Source organism: Brienomyrus brachyistius, unplaced genomic scaffold, assembly GCF_023856365.1.
Source record: "Brienomyrus brachyistius isolate T26 unplaced genomic scaffold, BBRACH_0.4 scaffold27, whole genome shotgun sequence".
NCBI lineage: Eukaryota > Metazoa > Chordata > Actinopteri > Osteoglossiformes > Mormyridae > Brienomyrus > Brienomyrus brachyistius.
The window spans coordinates 1,172,892-1,196,324 of record NW_026042306.1 but is presented as its reverse complement, the minus strand read 5'-3'; the positions used below and the strand labels follow the sequence as shown (position 1 = coordinate 1,196,324).

At 44.4% G+C, this 23,433-nt stretch overlaps 2 protein-coding genes across 19 annotated transcripts in view; one reads left to right on the top strand and one right to left on the bottom strand.

Annotated features, from left to right (window-relative positions):
* Window positions 1–682: 682 nt before the first annotated feature.
* On the top strand, window positions 683–4,575 carry LOC125720884 (creatine kinase B-type-like). The gene is made up of 8 exons (XM_048996789.1): window positions 683–770; window positions 1,489–1,693; window positions 2,438–2,592; window positions 2,668–2,800; window positions 2,908–3,079; window positions 3,623–3,746; window positions 3,820–4,009; window positions 4,184–4,575. Exons 2-8 carry the CDS (start codon window positions 1,501–1,503, stop codon window positions 4,360–4,362), a joined length of 1,146 nt encoding a protein of 381 aa, XP_048852746.1. The 5' UTR covers window positions 683–770; window positions 1,489–1,500; the 3' UTR covers window positions 4,363–4,575.
* Window positions 4,576–8,571: 3,996 nt separating this feature from the next.
* LOC125720870 (MAP/microtubule affinity-regulating kinase 3-like) overlaps window positions 8,572–23,433 on the bottom strand; it is a 57,460-nt gene continuing 42,598 nt past the window's right edge. For 5 of the 18 annotated variants that reach the window (XM_048996747.1, XM_048996748.1, XM_048996751.1 and 2 more), the window contains 3 exons: window positions 19,361–19,627; window positions 11,414–11,458; window positions 8,572–10,200 (listed from right to left, as the gene is read on the bottom strand). In XM_048996747.1, coding sequence (XP_048852704.1) covers window positions 9,849–10,200; window positions 11,414–11,458; window positions 19,361–19,627 — 664 coding nt within the window. In that variant the 3' untranslated portion in view covers window positions 8,572–9,848. Of the gene's footprint in view, window positions 10,201–11,413; window positions 11,459–11,512; window positions 13,163–13,297; window positions 13,385–15,195; window positions 15,223–19,360; window positions 19,628–23,433 lie in introns of those variants that run through there. The other 13 variants (XM_048996749.1, XM_048996753.1, XM_048996750.1 and 10 more) reach the window with 11 other exon arrangements.

Below are 23,433 nucleotides of genomic sequence, written 5' to 3'. Positions count from 1 at the left end.
AGTGGGGACTGGCAACCGCCACACACACCAAACAGGTGGGACTCAAATTTGGAACCCTGGTGTGAGGCTACCTGCTGTTCCAGAGTGCTGCCCCAGGTTTACTTCAAACTAAATAAAACAGATATATTGCAAACAGGGGAAGCCTATTGATCTGATATTTTACACAAATGTGAAAATAGCTATAACACCCTTACTATGGATTTAACTATGGTTGGACTATGAATATAACATCATTTATTAATCATAAACATTAATAAATATCCAATTATGAATGTATTTAATGTATTGTTGACATTACTCCCACAAACAGTAACTACAGAATGCAGATTTTTAAATATTAAACTAAGACAAACTTTTCAAATGTTAAGAATTGCGATGTTCAGTAAAGAAAACAAAAAACTTACAATAATTAAATGGCTATGGGTGCATACATGTATGTATTCTTTATCAGTACAGATCATATTTAGATTATGTAACCACTAACTATTGAACATGCTGCATGTTCATATGATGGTCTTAAGAAGATCTGTCGACTAGGACATGTAATGTACAATTCTGATCAGCAGCAAATAGAAAATTGCTAAGTGCGGTATATATGATGGCTCGCAGCATCCGTCCAATAGAATGAATGGACTGCAAATAGCAACCAATCACAGTTAAGTTCTTGGCGTATATAAAACAGAAGCAAAAGGCTTAATTTTGGACACCTGATTTATCCTTGGTCGGAAAAAAACTCTTTGTCGTTACCCAAAGAATAAACGCTTCAGAAGGTAATGCGTTTTTTTTTTGTTGTATGTGTATGTGCGCGCGTAATTAATGTTGGTTATGTTGCACTAATTCGAGCTCAAACTGCGGTTTTTTTTAATGGTCTTTGAAAGCGCAGAACATTTATTCTCAACGATGCATGACGATCTTTAGCTAAACAAAGACAATCTTTATGCACGACTGCAAGCCTCTTAACTGCTGAAGACCTTCGCTTATGTAACTTTTATCAACGCAGCAGTAAATTTATGTATTTTCTGTGTTCCTTTGATTAAACCATAACAAATTTTCAAAACTGTACGAAATGACCAAATTAGCTGTTGGTTTGCTGGCCTTAAGTGCTTTGGATAATAGAAATGCACGTATGAGAAATCGCATTCTGTATCCTGAACGACCTTGCCATGTATTCTTCCCGCAAGGTCTCCTATGCCACTATCGATTCCTGCGCAGTACGCAGTTTCCATTGCAAGGCTTATCACAATGGACTATTGTGCCTCCATCTTATATCCGATTTTCATGTGCGTCAAGTGATCGACTGAGATCTGCAACGAAATTGCAGCTAAATAACGAATTTCAATTACGTCTGCTGATACACTAAATTAAAACCAGTGAAACGAGAATATTGGGGAAACAATGCCGTTCACCGTCAAAACGCATGCTGTGGGATATGGTGACACCTTGGATCGGGTCTCTGATCTGAATGTTTCGCCTTCGTTTTGAACGTAGGTAAAAGCAATCATGCCTTTTAGCAACACCCACAACCTGATGAAGATGAAGTTCTCCGCGGAGCAGGAGTTCCCAGACCTCAGCCAGCATAATAATCACATGGCCAAGGTGCTGACTCTGGAGATGTACGAAACACTTCGGGAGAAACAGACTTCCAGCGGATTCACGCTGGATGATGTCATTCAAACTGGGGTTGATAACCCAGGTAAGGCGCTGCATCTCCTCCCCCGCCCCCTCCAAGCCATCTGTTGTGCCGCCGCATGCTCTCATGCTGCGGCTTAATGTCTGTAACGCTGCGGGCTTCTTGGCGCTCTTGTACTGACCTTGTCAGAGGGTAATGCTGATACCGCATCTGGTGTAGCAATCCGAACTGGACGATTATTGCCTTGTTTACAAAATATGTAATCTACGAAGGTTTAAAGGCAGTGTGGATTTAGTTGTGTAAATGACATTAATATTCATAGCTAATGGATTACAAGTTTGACACTCCTTTCCCTTTGCAAAGGTCAGGGGAGAAATTAATATCGATTGTTACAAATACCCTCTTTCCATATTTTGCTGACTCACAGCAGTTCAGGTGCACTGCATTGCTGCAGTGGATGCAAAACTGATTACGTGGAGAAAATGCATAAATTGGCGCTAACCAGATTTGATAGAACAGGACCACCTTAACAGGAAAGACTCATTCCCTACATCAAGGTGAGAGGTAGATCTTGATCAGCTAGGTTGCTGTTTGTTTTCCTGGAACTGTATCATGACTATAGGTATACAAGCATAGCCAGTTTCAGTGCCGAGTTAGGTACTGATGGATGCGGTTCTGTACTCTTCGAAATCCCGCTGGTGAAATGCAGATAGGGAAGGTACTCATACAATGTTACAAGCAACACGCACTCCAATAAAATATTGCTGTAAAGCAGATTGAGTAGCATGAAACGACTGTTCCTTTTAGGACACCCTTTCATCATGACCGTGGGCTGTGTTGCGGGAGATGAGGAGACGTATGATGTCTTCAGGGAGCTCCTGGACCCAGTTATTGAGGACCGGCACGGGGGATACAAGCCTACAGACGTGCACAAGACTGACCTGAACCCAGAGAACTTGCAGGTGTCTGTCGCTAGTGTTACTTTTAGTGAATTGTGTGGGCAGAAAGCTAGCTCTTAACACAGTGGTTTTCCCCAGGGTGGGGACGATCTGGATCCTAACTACGTCCTGAGCTCTAGAGTCCGCACTGGCAGGAGCATCCGTGGGTTTTGCCTGCCCCCCCACTGCAGTCGTGGGGAGAGACGTGGTATTGAAGAACTTTCCATTAATAGTAAGTGTTTCACCTTATGCATGGATACTGTCCTCTAGTGGTGCTATGGGGAAACTGCAACTCATTTGTAAACAGTGGTTGATCATCAAGATGATGCATTTCTCTAGGCTTAAGTTCCTTGGAAGGTGACCTAAAAGGCAAATATTACGCTCTGAAGAACATGACTGATGAAGAACAGCAGCAGTTGATTGATGACCACTTCCTGTTTGACAAGCCAGTCTCTCCCTTGCTGCTGGCTTCTGGGATGGCCCGAGACTGGCCTGATGCTAGGGGAATCTGGTAAGTGGCCTGACGGAACTGAGGATATCAACTGACTGAAAGGGCTTGCAATGCTCAATCTTGGTACGCTTGCTTAATTCGGTAAAATGTTGCAAATTAATTGAATTCTTAAGTCCATTGAAAGCAGTCAAGATCTGTGCAGATGTAAGTAAACATTTTGAGGTGTAGGTTTTTCGTTTGACTTCTGATTTGCTATTAATTGCAACTGCACTTCTCTTAAAGGGATACTAAACACAAATGTTTATTTTAAGAGTTGCTAAATGCAATGAGCTGGTTCATTGACAAACACTGAACTACTTTCGAACTAATTTGGGTTAATTTATTACTACTTGAAATGGTCTTCCATAAAACCACTGGTTTCTAAAGTGGTAAGTATAGTAAAAATTGTCAATGGACTTGGGAGCCAAACTTGCCATATACTGAATTAGGCAAGTGTCCCAAGACAGATTGAGCACGAAGCTTCAGCACCTCAGACTACCTAATGCAATGTAGAAAGGCATGACCAGACTGAATGTGCTTAAAGGGAAAATCATTCCCACCCAGGCACAATGACAACAAGACCTTCCTGGTCTGGGTTAATGAGGAGGACCATCTGCGTATTATCTCCATGCAGAAGGGAGGCAACATGAGGGAGGTCTTCAACCGTTTCTGCACTGGCCTCACAAAGGTAAAATCGTCTGGATGGTACCACTAGATGGTCTTAAGTAAAACAGGCTGAGTTGTTCACTTGCTGCCTTCAGATCGAGGGTCTTTTCAAGGAGAAGGGCCACGAGTTCATGTGGAATGAGCATCTGGGCTATGTGCTGACGTGCCCCTCCAACCTTGGCACCGGCCTGCGTGCAGGTGTCCATGTCAAGCTGCCAAAACTCAGCAAAAATGACAAGTTCGGGGATATTCTCAAGAGGCTAAGGCTCCAGAAGCGTGGAACAGGCGAGTAGCTGGGGTTCCTGCAACTTGGGCTTTGAGTCAAGGGCTGCATTTTTCAGAACTAAATTGCTTCCATTGAGGGGATTTACCCAAGTGGCTCTGTATCTTGTGCTTTTAACTAACTGAAGGAAAACCCTGGAGAGGAAAATGACTGACTGGTTTTCTCCCCATTTCCAGGTGGTGTTGACACTGCTGCAGTTGGTGGCATCTTTGATATATCTAATGCTGACCGCCTAGGCTTCTCTGAGGTGGAGCTTGTGCAGATGGTGGTCGATGGTGTGAAGCTGCTTGTGGAGATGGAGAAGCGTCTGGAGAATGATGAGTCTATCGACGACCTCATGCCTGACCAGAAATGAACACTTGCTCCCTGAGCTCTTGTTGACCTGCCCTGTACCTTCCACTCCCAACTTTGCTCTAAGATCTTAACTACATCAAGGAAATCACTCTAAGTTAGCAGCACTCAAGTAGGTTGAGTCTTCCATCAGTGTGATTGAGGATTTTTGTATCAAACATCTTGCAGCGTTGAGGATGGCTCTTAACACCTGAAATAAAGCTCTTCAGTCCATGGACTTCTCTTGCTGTTCTTGAATGCAAGCTAATAATTTTGTAATGGCTGAGACCCAGTTAAAGTAGTGGTAATGAAGTTGTTCATATCTAAACCAATATGTTCACTCATCTTAATTTACAAGGAAAATAGCTTGTACAAAATTTGGAAGTTCCTATGAAATTTTTGGCAAATACTACCTCCTTTGCTTTGAAAGTTGGCATGAAGACACCAGCCCTGCTGTTGTAAAAATTGATTCAGAACTTTACAATAGTAAATAAGAAATGCATGGTGAGAAGCTGTTCAGTTAGTCCTAGTAATTAAGCAATTAAACATCCTGACCCAGTAAATGTCCTAGAACCAGTATAAAGAACTAAAAGGTATATAGAGTTGTCATACTAATTGTCCCTTACCAACAACACATCATTACTCTTGGCCTGCTAGATCAGGATCAAGTATGTTTTCTGCACTTTTCAAAAACTTGTCCATGTTCTCAACATCAGAAGCATCTCTCCCTGAAGTAGGTACTATTTATGCTTCATAATTTGAGGACAGTCAAATGCCATCACTACATCTAATAAGTACAACGCAGCAACCAGGGGTGGAAAATATGGTGCCACCTCTGTTAATGGAAGTCCCACATCAACCCAATGCATTTTTTTAAACTGGGGGCAATCATTCTGAAAAGTGCAAAGGGTCAAATCTGGCCCATGGATCTGCTGGTAGTGCCCCCCCCCCCAGTGGCTTAGTTTGTCTGCCCCTGTCCTACCTCCAGGTCATTAAGGTTTATCATAGGCACCCCCATAAATGTAACGGCACCCTAATGCCTACGCCCCTATTACTCAAATCAGTCCTCGAGGTCCAAGCACTGCTGGTTTTCCAGCCTTCCTTTACCTGTGAGCCAAGTGTGAAGCCTCTGACCAATCAGAACCAGTAATTATTAAACTACCTGGGAAAACTGAAAACAAAACCTGTATTTGGAATCGAGGTCCAGATTCGAAGAGCCCTGGCCTACACCAATCAAAATTTTCTGCAGGCACCACTGAGTACAATACAGTAAACTTTGGGATGCTAAGTGTGTTATGTTGCCTTGTAATTGAAGTATAAACCAGCTCAGTGGTGGCAGCTTATTTAAAGGTGGCTTATGGCCTGAAAGCTCTGAAGATCCTCATACCTGCCTAAACACTGGTGTTACAGGAATAAGGGCCGGCTGGGCAATAGATCAGAGAATATCTCCATACCAGACGTCCTGTCATGGTTTTGGACACCTTTAAGACAGGGAAATTATTCCCTGAATGGGTAAAAAAAGTATTTATTCTCACATGGCTACGTAGACTGTCTTTTTATAAACAGTCACCTCTGGAATATCTTAAGCCATAATGCATGTTTATTTTCACTTTATGATTCATCTTCCTTATTCATAGGATACATGTTCCTAAACGGTCAATAAGTAGGGAAAGGCACATACAGTCAATATATCCTGTAAAATAAAAAATAAACATTTTGAATCAAATAAAATGATACAAGATTATATCAGAAAAGCAGTTCTGTGGTTTTATAACTACCTGCACATATATAAGTAAGGCACCGGGAGACATTGGCCAATAACAGAGCTCCACATTGCTTCTGTTGATTATATTACAACTTAGTGAAATATAAAGTACAACTGCAGCATGAGTCAAACATGCCTGCTGATCCTTTCGACTAAATCTAATGAAATCTCCATTGACTTGCCTGGCGCCCCCTCTAATCGCAGCTGCGTTCTGTGGGCTGGGTGTCCCTCACTTGTGTCAGTCTGTGGTGACTGGGGACAGCAGTACAGGCAGACTGAGTGAAATGCAGGTAACCATTACCATTACATTTACATTGTATTTAGTAGATGCTTTTGTCCAAAATGACACACGAGTGAGGATCGAACAGCAGGGTGAGCCAGTGTCCCTGGAATAACTGGGGTTAAAGGCCTTGCCTAAGGGCTCAATGGTGACATCACTGTCAGCCACGGGATTCAAGCCCACAAGCTTCCCATCGCCCACAGAGCCACATGCCACTCCTTAACCCATCACATCCAAGGTGGTGCATTTGTGAGGCTTCGCGTCTTTGCACACCATGGATGTTACGCTTCGAGGGTGAGACATACAATCAGGTTAATTGCTCATGACACAATTGGTAACAATATGAGCATTAAATAAAAATGGCGTCATATTCCCCAGTCTTTACTTACAAAACAAGTCACTATGAAAACTTTATGTTCAGTTTATCGGATAGCTATGTCAGCACAAGAAAATCTCAGTAAGAACCATTTGCGAGCACTTGCTGTTTGTCTTACTTAAAATGTAGCAGAGTGGCAGCATCTTGTGGGAAGCAAACAAAACCAAAGACAGAGAAAAGGGATAAAAGATGAAGACGACGGTGCCCAACAAAAAGCAAAGTAACACTACTGCCTGCCTCTGGTTTTGAGAACAGTTACACATGGCAAACTTCCATACATATGTAACTATGAACTATGAAAAACACAGTATCCCAAAGCAGAAATCAATAGTGATATTCCCTGACTTTCACTGACTAAAAAGCTGAATTTCCACGACCTACAATGAACTGAAATACCTGGTTTTTGTGCTCAACAAACAAAAACCAGCCATGGCATTTGAAACCCATAAACTATCGTTTACGTGCCCTCACCAATATTTGATAGATAAATAGCAGTTTCACAAATTTCACAATGAGCTTTTCTGTTATCTACTCTTAACACCCAGCATTTGACATCATCATTTTGTAGTCAAAGCTCTTGAAATGTACATGTTCTTGGCACGTTTGCCTTCGTTAGCAGGCACAGAACACGGCACATCTTGACTAGAGTCACTGCCAGGTGTTGGACACTGAAAAATTAAGTAACCAATAACAACCGCTCACGCAGTACGGGAAATGTGTGAAATAACCTGATAAAACATAATACTGCATGGAAACTATTATACTTTTGATGAATGGCAACTAAAACATCTACAAAGAAAACAATGAGTCTGTAATAGATTATTTACATTCCATTATATTCTAGAAATTGCATAACCTGTGGGAGCCCAGCGAAATTCCCCAGTCCCAGTCTTTAAAGATCATAGTGTGGGCCGATTTCAAACAAGGCTATGAAGTATAAAACCACAACAGTCATCCCAGGATAAGCACCAGACTCAATGACAGAAGAAGAGGATCAGCCAATCAAGCCTCAAAGCCAAAAAGGTGCTTTTATAAGTCGTATTCTTGCAGTAACAATACACGTCTGCATTTTAACCACATATACTTCTAGATGGATTAGAGTACAATTACCCAACCCTACACCCTGCTGACTGACTGAACACACCTGATCCAGGTAATCAGAAGCTGAAAGACAGCTGGGACTTGTGTGTGGGGCAGGAATAGCTGGAAAAGAAGCAGGGCAGTGGGTCCCGAGGACCGAGTTTGAGAACCACTGGTGTATACACACAGAATTTTCATGAAGCATTTAGGCAGACAGACTGGCAGAAAATATGTTACAAGTGTGTGCTTAAAGCCTGAGCTCTTTGTTAACCTTATGACCTCATGCAATGTGAGTTCCTGAATGTTGACTTTCTGCAGGCACCTTAAGGCACTAACGGCTCATGCGACACATTGCTTTCATGCTGACTGAACCCTGCCTTCTGGTAAATGATGCCTACCATTGTAACAGAGCAGTTTAAAGGTGCCACTGTGAGGGGTGAGAGTGGCCCAGTATGCACTGGGGGATAATGGCAGGCCAGGCTGGGGTATCATGCTTCCAGTCCGCCTTTGGCTAAACTGGCCTTGATCAGCTCATATTAACTCAGGGCTTCCTTTTTTCTTTCATGCTGTTCAGCTAAATTTGTGTTTTAGATAAAGAATCCCTGTAAGAGTGGAAACAGGAGAAACAAATGCCAGTTGCATTTTAACTAATAAAATGCAGCAATAACCCTACATAAAATATTTCCAGTGTAATTAACTGTGTTCGAGCTGAATATGATTCATTATTCAATCATTTTTTCTTAAAATAAGAAAAATTTTATTAATGAAAAAAATAAGACCTACATACATATACATTTTTATTAATCTTCATACCATTATATAATATATTCAACCATAAATCTTAACATGAACAAAAATAATTTTAATTAGCGCCTTCACTATTACTGGATTTAAATGTTACCATTAATTTGGCTAGCAGCTCCATCAAGGCGGATTAAACCAGCGCACCATGCTGCCCGCGGAGCTGTTGTTATGGGAGAGCAGAATACCGTGCCGCTGTTGACCTTCTCCTCCTGCTGATCTCACAGACACTGAAAGCTGCTGCTTTTAAGGCTGCAACAGGGCTTACCCTTCTCTGGTGACAGGTTACATTTATTCTGCAGTTCTTATAAAAGGAGAGAGAAAATAACAGGAGCAGCCGTGGCATAGGGCAGAAACATTATTTACAGTGGAAATGACGCTGGCAGCTTTTGGGGAGGCCTGAGAGGGGGGACATACAAACACAGTGTGACGCAGGAGGGCAGAGTGTGCCTGGTTCAGCCCGACCATCCTGGCAGGCCTAGCAGGGTGCAGTGGCGTTACCATTATTTTACTGAGAGGGTCCCAAAAATAAACAAAACATCCCCACCAGTGATACTCATAATACTCATATCAACCAAGACACTAAATCCCACTCACCTCCAGAGGACAAGGAGGCCACACAGCTCAGGCCTATGGTGCACAACTGTGAGTATGACAGTGCAGCCCCAAAGTTATTGGTAATCCACATTCTATAATACAGGAGGGGGACACAAATCCCTGTCCAATGATGTATGAAATAATTTTAATTATGTGCAGCATCTGCCTGCTCCTCCCTGCATCCAGTAATGTCCGGGAGGTCCTTCCTTACAGGTCAGTCTGAGTGGCCTTGCTTTGCCTCTATGACCTCATTTGACATCAGTTGACGGGCTTCTTTAACCAACCCTGCACAGTCACCACACACTAGGACGGGGGCGAGCCCATGAGGCCATGGCGGTCTCTCACCATAGTGCACTTACAAAAAGCGGCTCATTCCTTCACACTTCATCTTACTCAGCAGTTCAACAACTCAAAGGCAACAACTACAATCATAACAACCACAATAGCAATAGTAATAATACCATTTTGACGCTGAAAGAAATTATTGCCTAACACATTATTGTATACAATATTTTCAATACATAATTTGTGAATGTCCTGGAGAAAACTGCTACTTGGAGGATGTATAGCTAATTTTTTTCCATAATCATTTGTCTCTTTTTTGTTTCATTTTCATAGTTTCAATTCATTGGCAATTTTGGAAGCGATGTTCTTGAAAGCGATGGAGTTCCCTGATATCCGCTTGAAGCGCACACCGTTAAGCGAGAGGCGGGGCAGTTTGCACACCTCCATCTCCCACTGGACCAGAGTGTCGCCGTGGGCGTGGCCATCGCCATGGACGCAGAGCAACAGGAATCGCTCGCGCTGCTCGTAATCGCAGTTGTTGGCGTCCAGCACCTTGCGGATCTCGCGCATGATGTCGCCGGGCTCCATGGCACTGGTGGTCTTCATACTCCAGGTGAATCGCAGGGAGCGAGGCTTGCCGTCTTTGTTTTCGTCTTTTTGATCCCCAGATACATTGCGACTGAAATGGATTGGGAAGAACCACAGAGAAAAATCAGAGAAAATAGAGGTGTCTGTGTGTCTTTATGTGTGTGTGTATGCAGCTACCAGTACAGATGCATACTGTGTGTGATTAACTAGGCAATGTGTTAGGATCAAAAACGTGAAATGCACTGTAATTTTACCATATGGTTACATGAAACCATGAAAAAACTGGGTCCCATTCATTCATGTTGCAACTTGGAAAAGGCACAGTGATTCAGAAATCCATGCTGAAGTTAGTAATTTTACTGTGTGTTGTGATCAAAACATGCATCTCATTCTACTCAGACATGCAGAAGGCAGGCAACCCCACAGTTGGGTTTTGCATGCAAACACAAATCGCAGGTAACTCGTACAGTCAGACCCAACCTAAAAGGGGAGGGGAGACTGGAGTCACACACCCAGAGCTGGCAGAATAAGGCTACAGGGAACTGATCCATGTAAAGAATAAGGCTAATAGCAGGAAAGTGGCCCCTTCTCTTGAAAGAGAGCTGGCAGAATTTGAAATTGCTACCAATTAAATTTTATTAACGGTGTTTACCACTAGGGGTCAGTAAAATACAGACGTCATCTCAGTCTTATCATAGTCGCTGCTATAGAATGCTGCCCCCAGTGGTGAAACCATAAATACAATACTCAGTGATACAGAAAAGGTGGTAGTGGACCAGCACTGCTAGCTAAGCTAAAAAGGAGCCCACAAATGCGGCTGGCTTCATTAAAACACACATATACGCACAGTTTCAATACTTATATTTTGTACTTGCAGCAGACAGAAACATGGTTTCGTGACACCCTTGCAGCTTAATGGTTTAAAATGGGGTCTCATTGTTACCACAGAAAGTTCCATATTACCTCAAAGACACGCAGCTGCATTTAGATACAGACTGAGAAACTGATTAGGTATGAGACTGACCACATCTATTAAACAACCAGTACATAATATACAGGTACCATAGCTGCAAGCCTTTTTAATATTTTCTGGTGTTCTTTAAATCTGTCTGTTCACACACAATGATTTATAGAAGAATCAAACAGTGTTGAACGGCAATAACTACACCAGCTCTGGGGAAGGCTTCCGGAGAGGCCTGAACCCCCCAGAAGAGCCTTGACACATCTGCTCCAGCAGCAGAGGATGATGGGACAGGAAGGTTGTACAGGGTGCAGAAACCTAGGATTTGAGCACCTATCCTCACCTTGAGCCCTCAAATCTGCTGCTTCTCTCAAACTCGGCTGGGACTCTTCATTGAGAGAAGATGAAAGCACGCAGGGGACAGGCACAGGGATGGGGGATGGGGGATGACAGAGCCCAGGAGGAGGGAGGGAGGGAGGGAGAGAGGGAGGAAGGGAGAGAGAGAGAGAGAGAGAGAGAGAGAGAGAGAGAGAGAGAGAGAGAACACAAAAGCTTAAATTACAGTAAAGGCAGAAGACATTTCAACAGTAGAGAGAAGAAGCAGACAGGCAGTTTACAGAGTTAGAAAACCAAGAAAGCTACCAGCCAGTCTGTCCCCCAAGGCTGCTCATGTCCACATCATGGGGGCCTAAATTTGGTGCCTCAAATTATGCAGGAAGTAACAGGTTTCTGAGTGATGGGGAATAAGGCCCCTCCCTCATCTGACCTGTAATGCCTCCACATGGCATTGTCTGGCACATGGCAGATTCAAAAAGGCTGTACTGGGCACCATGATTGCACTGGTCAGCATAGCTGGCCACCACTCTTTCTTGCTTCTTTAACTGAAGAGAAACAGCATAAGAACAATGTGTGTACAGAAAACAGCCATCTCACCAGCACACATATACATACACGTGATACATGTAAATGAACGCACTTGCACGCACAGAAAGAGAAATATGTACGCAAACTCACCCACACCACACACGTGACATAACTTGATATTCATGCAAAACCTTCAGTAGCAACTCTGTATGCATCTCATGCAGTCTGTGGAGTGTCGAGGTGGGGGTCGGGGTGGAGACATGTCCACATTAAAGCTATGGCCGAGGCACCAGTAAGGAAGAGCCTGACCATGTTTGGGAGAAAGTGGACACCAGAATTGGTGGGAACCAAAACTATATCACATACATGCATTGACTACATTTCCCAGAAGGTTTTGCGATGCATGCCAGGTGCCAGGAAGGGATCTGGGTATGCAGCTTGGCCACATTAACAAAACCCATGTTATCCACTGGCTCCGTATGAGCCAGAGGGATCTCCAGCACCATCAGCAGGGCCACCTGGCCAGAGCGTGAGCAGGCATGCCAGGGACACTGAAAGGATTCACTGGAGAGACTCAAAGCAGCACCTCCGTGGCATGATGACCCCGGAAGATGAATCCATCCCTTAGCGGATCATGTGACCGTTTGTGACAATAAAAAGTACCCGGTGGAGCACACGGCCAGTCACAGAGGGCAAAGAAGGTGACGTGTTGACTTGGGACATGTCGTCTGTATAGAGGAAGCATGCAGAAAAAAAAGGGCCTCTTCATGGAGAACAAATCCCAACATCATCCATAGCCATCCCACCTAAAAATTACCAGATGTGTGACTTCCGTTCAGCCACTTGGCGGAGTCTGCCAGTCACAGGGGGAGGGGGGCCCATTCAGCTATAGTGCACTGCACTGTGTTCTTGGTGCACTTGCCTAGTATGTGGTTCTATGTTTGACAGAACCGGACTTCAGGCCCGCTAACAAGGCCATGTGACCGAGAGGTGCCAGGGCTCTGACAGTGGGCCTTGGTCTGTGACGGTAGGGGTTCATGCAGATGTCATAGAGGCCATAGATGTGTGCCTGACATCTATCTGGGGGGGCTGGAAACACAACCCCAGCCAAAATTCAACGGATGTCGTCGGCGCTGGTGCAAGAATGGGTTCCCTTACTCTAGTTTTCCATCTCCGATTTTCTACAACTTTCTATATCTTCTGCTCGTGAATCTGCAAGAGATGAATTCTGAAAGAAGTGACGAGTTTATTGGTATGACCAAAAGAAAGAAGAAAAAACAACAACAGAAAGCAAATCTCGATGCAAGACATGAGGACAAAAAAACCAATGTTAAAAATGGAGGGACAGGTGGGTGGAGTGGACTTACTAAGGGTCTTGGTTCCCGGGCCGGGGGGGCAGGTAGGCCCTGATTTGTTGGAGGTCTGCCGTTTGGATGGGTCAATAGTGACCCTGGGGAGAGGAAGAGTGGAGAGTTAAAGTGCACAGGCGAGACACAGCGGGCAGAAGGGGAGGTCCAGAACACATGAATCCACAAACTGGTGTCAGCCAAGGCTAAGATCAGGGGATGGTCCACGATGACCGGCACAACCAGGCCGAACACCACGCACTATGAATAAAGTGTCTGGGACTGTTTCAGAAAGAAGAAGAACGTGTTCCACTACTGGGGGTGGAGAGAATCCTCAGACATTAGAAGGCCTAAGCAAGAACAAGAACTACGGAGGAAGTGACGGTGGCATGAACCCAGGTGTGCGGGTGTGGCTCTGGGGGGCCAACCAGAAATGCACGTGGCCCCGTGTGGAAGGTGCTCAGACAGCCACTGCAACCATGGAACCCTGGTTCAGAGAATCACAGCTGGAATATAGACATGATCTTTTTGGAAGTAACGGTGGAGGCATATCAGATCCCTAAAGACACACAACTCCCAGCTAACACTGTGATTTAAGTTTAATAATAAATAGCTAGTGACTCCTCCATTCAAAGAAGAAATCAGCTGACATCCAATGACAGCACAGTTGCAAATGCACCAGGAAACACATGGATGGTGACAGTGAGGGACAGACAAAGTACAGGAAGTGAGATCACCTAAATGTTTGCAGAGGGTACTGCCGTTTTAAACAAGGGCTGTTCCTTGGGCTCCACCAGGATCACAAGCCGGCACATATAATAAGAGGGAGTCTAATAGAGGGAAAACAGGGTTGGCAAAATTTGGGTTCATAGATTGTAATGGGCAATGAGGAGGAGAGGGCAAGTGGTCTAGGATGCTGGGTCGATACCTGAGCGTGGTCCTGTAACAAAGCCCTTTTCATTCCACACATCTCTTCCTGACCATATTCAGAGCTCAGTATGGAGGCCTGGATCACACAACCAACAGGCTATGACGTCATGGCCCAAGCCGACAGAGATTTCCTTCACAGACACACACATGCACACACACACACATACTTTTCAGCTAAGAAGAAGTAGAGTCTGAGGACAGCGGGGCAGTGTGGGTACGCCCATCATTCCTGCTGTAGAACATCCACTGACTGCTGACCAGCCATTATGTCAGGGGCTACAGGAAACTGCTACAGCAGCCTTTTTCTCAGGGAAGCCAAGGGCTATTAAAATGTGACCTTCTACTACATTGCCGAGGTAATCAAAGCCCAGGGCCAAGCAGACTGTGCGAACAGCTGTGCCAGCAGCTGGCACCCCTTCACAATGTCAAACGGCTACAAACAGACCTGGTCACACTACCGTCTGGAAGCAGCAGAGCCACGCCGTGAGAATCAGTCACACATGACTCACTGGGTGACTGCACTCTCCACAAATTTTACAACCTGTGGGTCAGCACATACATCAAGCTGATAAAGAGGCAGAGTTACCAGCTATACTAAAACTACTGAGGTTTGCCTACGCCAGAAAAAAAAACTAACACAACACTTACCTGAAATTATCCGATCAGAACTTTGTACAGAAAATCAAACAGTAACTGACAGTGCTCAGACCCAGCATTGTGGAAAGGCATGCATGGGTGATTAGTATGGCGGCTGTTTATTGGCTGTTCACCTGTCAACTGACAGGAAGTAATCACAGCAGGCTCTCTCATTCACAGTGCGTAGGCATTTCTAGTTACACTTCATTGTAACCTCAGACAACGTGCGAAGAACAAATACCAGTTCCTGTTATACTGGTTAAACTACCACTCTTTTTAATGCTGTCATTTAAAGGAAGCTTAGGGAATCATGTTACTATAGCTTTGAGAATTCAACCCAGGATCCTACCTTTTGGTAAACCTGAATGTCGTGTTTCTATAAAAAGAAAATGTGAAAATGTATGAAAGGAATGAATAGTCAGATTGCGGTGATGAATGAGCAGATGGAAACACGCAGCATCAAAAATGACAGGCGGATGGAGTTTGAAACAGTTTAAAAAAATGAGTGAGTCAGTTTATATAGGAAGCCTTCCTGAGATGAAGGCCTACAATCACAGTCAGGGGGTCCAGGGGAGACTGTGGCATGCTGTGGGAAACCCAGCTGTTTCAGCCAATAGGAAAAAATCTGACTCTTAGGTGATGAGATGGGTATGAGACAAAACAGTCTGGACTGAGTATGGATGTCCATAAGAAAAAAAGTTAGAAATATTCTAAAAATATATTACATAGACATATAGAAAGACAGACAGACAGAAATATACAGATATACAGACAGACAGATCGATCTAAAGTGACCTTGTAACCCAACTGAAAACCAAACAGATCTGTTGGGGGAAAATATCAAAAATAAATAACGCACAATAAGCTGGTTGCATAACTGTGCACACCCTTAAACTAATATGTTGTTGATGCACCTTTTGATTATATTGCAGAATTCAATCTTTTTGGGTACGCACCTGCCATCAAGTAAAGTGACTCTGATTAACCCCAATCCTAGTAGGATTTTCCTGACATTTATTCAGTTTCATCCTGGTCAGGAACACCAAGGTTTACAGAGAGTGTAGCTTACTGTGTTTTTTGGTAACATGGCTAACAAGCAACATACCAGACGCTAATGTGGATCTACCGAGCCTCGGCCCCAACTCGGTGGAAAACGCAAAGGTAGGGGTCTTGCACTCTTTAACAACACAAAGTGTTGTAACCTAGGACATGTGACTGTTAAAGAAACTATCTGCTACTGTGATATAGAACTGCTGGTGGCGAGTGTCCATCCATATTGCACACACGACATTGTTGTCTGTGTTTACATCCCCCCCACTGGGGCTCGCTGACACAGCATGTGATGTCATCCACTCCACTATCGTGAGGCTTCAAACACAACAACCAGACGCATTCATTGCAATTCCCGGGGACTTCAACTATGTCACCAAACTCTGTCTGCTTTTTATTGGTTTGTGGACTGTCCCACAAGAAAAAAACAGGACAATAGACATATTGTATGCTGATCTTATGGATGCATACAAGGTGTTAAATGAGGGGACACCCAAAAGTGTGCAGGGCTCCGGCCCTCTAAGACTGGAGTCTAACACCCCTTTATAGGGAGACCATAGTTTGTCAGGCTTAGGGATTGCTCCTCTGAGACTGTAGTCACCAGCACAGGTGCACCCCAGGAGTGTCCCCTGTCCTGTTCACCATATACATAACTGACTTCACTTACAACTTGGAGCCATGCCACATGCAGAAGTTCTCAGATGACATGGCAGCTGTGGGGTGTATTAGGGATGGTCAGGAGGGGGGTTTCAGGAACCTGGTGGAGGACTTCGTGAAATGGTGTAGGTCAAACCATCTGCAGCTGAACACCTCCAAAACAAGAGAGATGGTGGTGGACTTCAGAAGGTCCAGGCCCCCTCTGTTAATGGTCGGGGGGTCAACGTGGAAGTAGTCAGGACCTACAAGTACCTGGGGCTGCAGCTGGAGGACAAACTGGGCTGGTCAGCAAACACTCTACAAGAAAGGCCAAGGCCAGCTGTATTTCCTAAGGAGGCTGGGGTGTTTCAACATCTGCAGGAAACTGTAATGTTCTACCAGTCATCACCAGCATCCTCTTCTATGCTGTGGTCTGTTGGGGACACAGTATCAGAAAGAGAGATGCCAAGCAACTGGACAGGCTGGTGAGGATAGCTGGCTCTGTGGTTGGTACAGAGCTGGACTCTGTCACATCAGTGGCAGAGACAAGGACCCTAAACAAACTTCTGAACATCATGGACAATGTCAGTCACCCCTGCACGGCACAGTCTTCAGAAAGACAGACTGTGGAAGTCTTTTGTCCCCCAGGCCATACAGCTGTACAGTCAGAGACAGAAGAGCAAATTGGACTTTTAGGCATGAGGCTGCTTTCCTCTGCATTTCTAATGTATAGTTAACATACTTTATGTGTATTAGAGTATATATTTATACACATAAAATTATATCTTATTATTCAATACTTTATGTATATTTCATACATATTCCAGATATTTATTGTGTGCAATATATATATATGCACACAGACGTATATAGTTTCATGTTAAAGTGTAAGAATTATATATATATATATATATATATATATATATATACACACACACACACACACACACACACACATATATATACACATATATACATACATATATATATACACATACTTTCAATTATATATTTGTATTATTTATTTTATCATATATATAATGCATGGTGGTACTCATTGTCTGTGCATACAATCACTGTACCATTTATTTTTTCGAGCTACTGGAAGCCTACATTTCCTCCAGGATTAATAAAGTATGCATATATCTATGAATGCATGTATCTATGCATCTATGCATGCATGTATACATCTATCCATCTATCTATCTATCCATCTATCTATGCCATGGTTCACAGAGAGCTTACAAATCATCAAAGGGATCTCATGGTTGAAACATATCAGTCAGGAGAAGGGTACAAAAAATTCCATTAGATATAACATGGAACACAGTGAAGTCATCAAGAAGTGGAAAAAATATGGGACAACAGTGAAGTTACCGAGAACTGAATGCTACTCCAAAATTGATGAAAAGACAAAACGAAAACTGGTCATGGAGGCTGACAAGAGGCCGACTGCAATACTGAAGGAGCTGCATGAATTTCTGGTAAGTGCAGGGCATGTACTACATCTGACTACAATCTCATAAATTCTCCATATGTCTGGACTATGGAGTAATGTTGCAAGACGGAAGCCTTATCGTACAAAGAAAAACATCGAGGTCCGGCCAAATTCTGAAGAAAGGTTTCCCAAAAGCATGTGGGAAACTGTATTATAGTGTGATGAAACCAAGGTTGAACTTTTTGACCACAATTCCAAAAGGTATGTTTGGCGCCAAAGCAACTGTGCATCTCTCCAAAAGAACACCATACCCACAGTGAAGCATGGTGGTGGCAGCATCCTGCTTTGAGGTTGTTTGTCTTCAGATGGAACTGACACTTTAGTCAAGGTGAAGCAAATTGTGAACAGTTAAAAAAAACAGTCAATTTTGGCCCAAAATCTTCTTGAAAGAGGAATTTTACCTTTCAGCAGAACAATGACCCCAAGCATACATCCACATCAACAATAGAATGGCTTTGGTAAAAGAAAATAAAAGCTTTGGAATGGCCCAGCCAGAGCCTAGACCTAAATCCAATTGAAAATCTGTGGGGTGACCTGAAGAGGACTGTGCACAAGAGATGCCCTTGCAATCTGACTGATTTGGAAGCACTTTTGCAAGGAACAGTGGGAAAATATTAGCAAGTCAAGATGTGGCATGCTGTAAGACTCCTGCCCAAAAAGATTGAGTGCTGCAATTAGATTAAAAGGTACTTCAACAAAGTATTAGTTTAATGGTGTGCACCCTTATGCAACCAACTTATTGTACGTTTTTAATTTTTTACATTTTTCCCCCTAACAGATTTGTTTTTTCAAAGAATTGGACATATTATAGGTCACATTAAAGGTGGGAAAAGCCCTGAAATTATTTATTTATCGTGGCCTATTTTTTTACATCACAAAAACACTTTCTTATATCCATTGTAGCTGGATTACAAATGTAATTCCCACTCAGTTTATAATGTGAGCACCTGGAAGACACCCTCGCATGTGCAGACAGATTGGACTGTGTGTGTAGAACAGCAGCACTGGAACTCAGAGCCGAGTGTGGAAAAGGGGCAACCCAGCGCAGCCGATCAGGAAATCACTGTCAGTTGGGGACATGATGGAAAGCAGTGCCAGCAGGGGGCGCAGCAGGGTGTGCCAGAGTTGAGTACATTTAACACAGAGAGCAGTTCCCCGATAAATGGTTCTGTTTGATGATATCTTGTTGGACACTATCAGAAGCAGGAAAGTCAGGTTAGCACAGGTTATCCGGAATCAAAACCAGCAAAGCCTAAACCAAGCTCCCGAAACCCACGGAAACAGGCAGAAATGGTGGGTGCGAGTGGGTGGGGACAGCTGACCGGCCTACCTGCGGGTAAGCTTGGAAGTGAGCTTGGTGAAGAGGTTGGAGGAGCCACGGCTGCGTGACTGCGAGAGCGGTGCGGCATCGTGCGACAGTGTGGGCGATACCGGGGGGCCGTTGTAGGTGGCAGTGCGGCGTTCCCGCAGCTGCCCGCCGTGGAAGGTGCTCCTGCTGGCTGTGCCCCGTGGGAAGCGTAGCCGGTCCGGGGGCGTGGTGCCACTGATGCTGTTTGTGGAGGCCACTGTTGTCCGCTGGCTGGCTGGTACCACGGCACTGGGGGGGAATCAAACAGGGCTGGTAAGAGAGGCTGAGATGGGGAGCACACTACAGGCCAGGAATGCCACACCAAACTATAATCACAATCTGAAAGGTCACAGCTTGGCTGCATTATAAGCAAAGAGCTTGGTTGTCATAGGAGAACAGGGTTTCCATGTCATCTACATCACTATTTGAACGCACACATGCTGGGTTTCATTCCAATGCTAGTTCACTTTCCTATCTAAAAAATATTATATTTGCTGCCAAACTCCAAAACTGACCGCTCACCAGCACTATACTGTATGTTACTAGATAGTGTTTTGTCCTTGTGATCAGTAAACAGAATATGACATGAGTTAAGGGAGCAGGTAGCACATGTCATGGGGGAACATTTAGCTGGGACTGAATCCGAAACATGCAATTTTTTGAATTTTGACCATAGGTTTTCGTTGATGATCTTTTATTTCATGACTAATTTTTAACTACAACTTAAATGAAAAACATTTCATAATGAAAATCACAGGGAAATCTCTGTTCGTTATGCTCTAAGGAGTAAAAACAAGACAAAATTGTTTGGGCAGACAATCTAGATTGCATTTAGATAGCATTGATTCTTATTCTTTTTAACCAATCATTTACATACAGAAATCTGAGAGAGAGTACCAGCTCTCAGAGTCTCCATGCATCTTTCTCATTGAATGATTTGTTTTTCCCACTTGGTGGATGTCTGCACAAATGCCAGCTTCCAATATAATTAATGCTATGTTCAAACCACACAACTTTATACCCAATTTTCCACTTGCTGAAAATGCAGACAAAACCCCCAGATCGGAGATAAATAAGTGTGCAATCGACACTGGCAAATTAGCGTCTGATCGCTATGCATCACATGTTCACAACACAACCTCATGGAGTCGCCAATGTGTCACAGACACCCGTCAGAAGTACGGTAAGTCACTAACACAAACCCAGCCTAGATGATTAAGCATCATAGGGTATGGTTATGTATAAGGTAGGCCTACTTCTGAAGGGAATTTATACAGCCAGGAGAATATCCTTCAACAAAATCATGTATCATGAACCTGTCTGAGAAAATTATGGCTAAAAAACTGACTAAAATTAGACCTGAGTTCCACTGACTACATCCATCCATCCATCCATCCATCCATCCATCATCCGCTTATCCGAGGTCGGGTCGCAGGGGCAGCAGTCTCAGCAGGAAAACCCAGACTTCCCTCTCCCCAGCCACTTCACCCAGCTCCTCTGGGGGGATCCCGAGGCGTTCCCAGGCCAGTCGAAAAAAATAGTCGCTCCAGGGTGTCCTGGGTTTAGAGCCCTTCGTGGGACTGTTCTTTTAATCCCGCCCGCACCCGCAGATCCATTAACAGATATACTGTATGATGAAATAAGTCTATACACATTCAATGTTTTATTCCAATAGAATAAGAACTGAATAATAAAACAAAATTCAACAAAAATCTCTCAACTTTGAATCACAAATAAATGTAAACTGAACCCAAAAACAAATCAGATGTGCAAATATCTGCAGCTATTAAAAAACAATAGCCAAATCTATACAACAAATGTTTAAATATCAAATTATTATAAACAAACAAGAGCAGCTTAAAAACAAGAGAGAACCCTGAACCTTATTTCAAAGAAATACATTTAAACTAGCTGAACATCTTATAATAACTTAATACAACAGAGCAAACACGAACATAAAATAAATAATAATATAACACAAAATAAATGACATCAGTTACATTCTCCATCCTGCCAAAAATCTTGGGACCCGCTGTCTATTTTTAGCCTCCTGCTCCTGCCCATGGCAACCTTAAAACCGCCCACTCCCGCGAGATTTCCATTGGGTCCTATGGGATCCCAGTCCCAATGCAGGACTCTACCTGGGTCTTCCCCGGGGCCGCCTCCCAGTGGGACACACCTGGAACACCTCACCAGGGAGGTGTCCGGGAGGTATCCTAATCAGATGCCCGAGCCACCTCATCTGGCTCCTCTCAATGCGGAGGAGCAGCGGCTCTACTCTGAGTCCCTCCCGAATGACTGAGTTCCTCACCCTATCTCTAAGGGAGAGCCCAGCCACCCTGCGGAGGAAACTCATTTCGGCCGCTTGTACTCGCGATCTCGTTCTTTCCGTCACTACTCATAGCTCATGACCATAGGTGAGGGTAGGAACGTAGATCGACTGGGAAATCGAGAGCTTTGCCTTTTGGCTCAAAGAGAGCATTCAACCCTTTTCTAGCTGAGGACCATGGTCTCGGATTTGAGGTGCTGATTCTCAACCAAGTCGCTTCACACTCGGCTGCAAACTGCTTCAGTGAGAGCCAAAGGTCATGGTCTGATGAGGCTAACAGAACCACATCATCTGCAAAAAGCAGAGAACTAATACTGAGGCCACCAAACTGGACACCCTCAATGCCCCGGTCTAGAAATTCTGTCCATAAAAGCTATGAACAGAATTGTGATCCACCTATAGTTGGAGCACAGAGGCACAGCCCCCGATGTCCACGCGATGCTGCAGATGCGTGTCAACCAAGACAGCCCTAAAGCATCCAGAGCCTAACGGATCTCATCCAACCCCGGGGCCCGGCCACTGAGGAGCTTTTTAACTACCTCAACGACCTCCACCCCAGAGATAGGGGAGTCACCACCCAAGTCCCCAGACTCTGCTTCCTCATTGGAAGGCATGTGAGTGGGATTGAGGAGGTCTTCGAAGTACTGCCTCCACAGACCCAAAACATCCCGAGTTGAGGTCAGCAGTGTCTTATCCTCACCATAAGCAGTGTTGATGTTACACCGCTTTCCCACCCTGAGCTACCAGAATCTCTTCGAAGCTGTCCAGAAGTCCCATTCGCACTCAATGTCCCCCGCCTCCCCTGGGATATGGGAGAAGCTCTGCTGGAGGTGGGAGTTGAAGCTCCTCCTGACAGGAGATTCCACCAGACGTTCCCAGCAGACCCTCACTATACGCTTGGGCCTGCCAGGCCCGGCCATCTTCCTCCCCCACCAACAGAGCCAACCCACCACCAGGTAGTGATCAATTGTCAGCTCCGCCCCTCTCTTCACCCGAGTATCCAAGACATAGGGCCGCATGTCCGATGACATGACTACAAAGTTGATCATTGACCTGCGGCCTAGGGTGTCCTGGTGCCAAGTGCACACCCTTGGACACCCTTATGCTTGAACATGGTGTCCACTATGGACAATCCATGACGACCACAGAAGTCCAATAACAAAGCACCACTTGGGTTCAGACCGTTCCTCCCAATCACGCCACTCCAGGTCTCACTGTCATTGCCCACGTGAGCATTGAAGTCCCCCAGTAGAACAAGAGAGTCCCCATGTGGAGTAATCTCCAACACCCCTTCCAAGTACTCCATAAAGGGTGGGTATTCTGAACTGCCGCTCGGCAGTCAGAACCCGTCCCCCCTCCTGAAGGCAAAGGGAGGGTGCCGTCTCGTCCACTGCGTTAAACCCCAATGTACAGGCGCCCATCCAGGGGGCAATAAGTATGCCCACCCCTGCCCAGCGCCTCTCCCCGTAAACAACTCCAGTTTCAAATTTAACAATTCATACATGATTAAAGTGCACATTCGAGATTTTAACATAAAGTTATTTGCATACATTCTAGTTTCACCATGAAGAAATTGCAACACTTTATATACACAGTCCTCCTCTTATTTGTACAGTTGGCTTCAGAGGTGTTTGTAATTACTCGGGTGTGTTTCATTGCTTCATTAGTGCAGGGATAAGATCCCTAGGCTTGATTCTACCATTTGAAGTCTGTACTTGCCATTGTT

What these genes read in the sequence shown, in the direction of transcription:
- LOC125720884 (XM_048996789.1), top strand. Translation starts at nt 1,501, where the DNA reads ATGCCTTTTAGCAACACCCACAACCTGATGAAGATGAAGTTCTCCGCG. An exon ending in TCTGCACTGGCCTCACAAAG is followed by an intron (nt 3,747 to 3,819) that starts GTAAAATCGTCT and finishes TGCTGCCTTCAG; the next exon opens with ATCGAGGGTCTTTTCAAGGA. An exon ending in GCTCCAGAAGCGTGGAACAG is followed by an intron (nt 4,010 to 4,183) that starts GCGAGTAGCTGG and finishes CCCCATTTCCAG; the next exon opens with GTGGTGTTGACACTGCTGCA.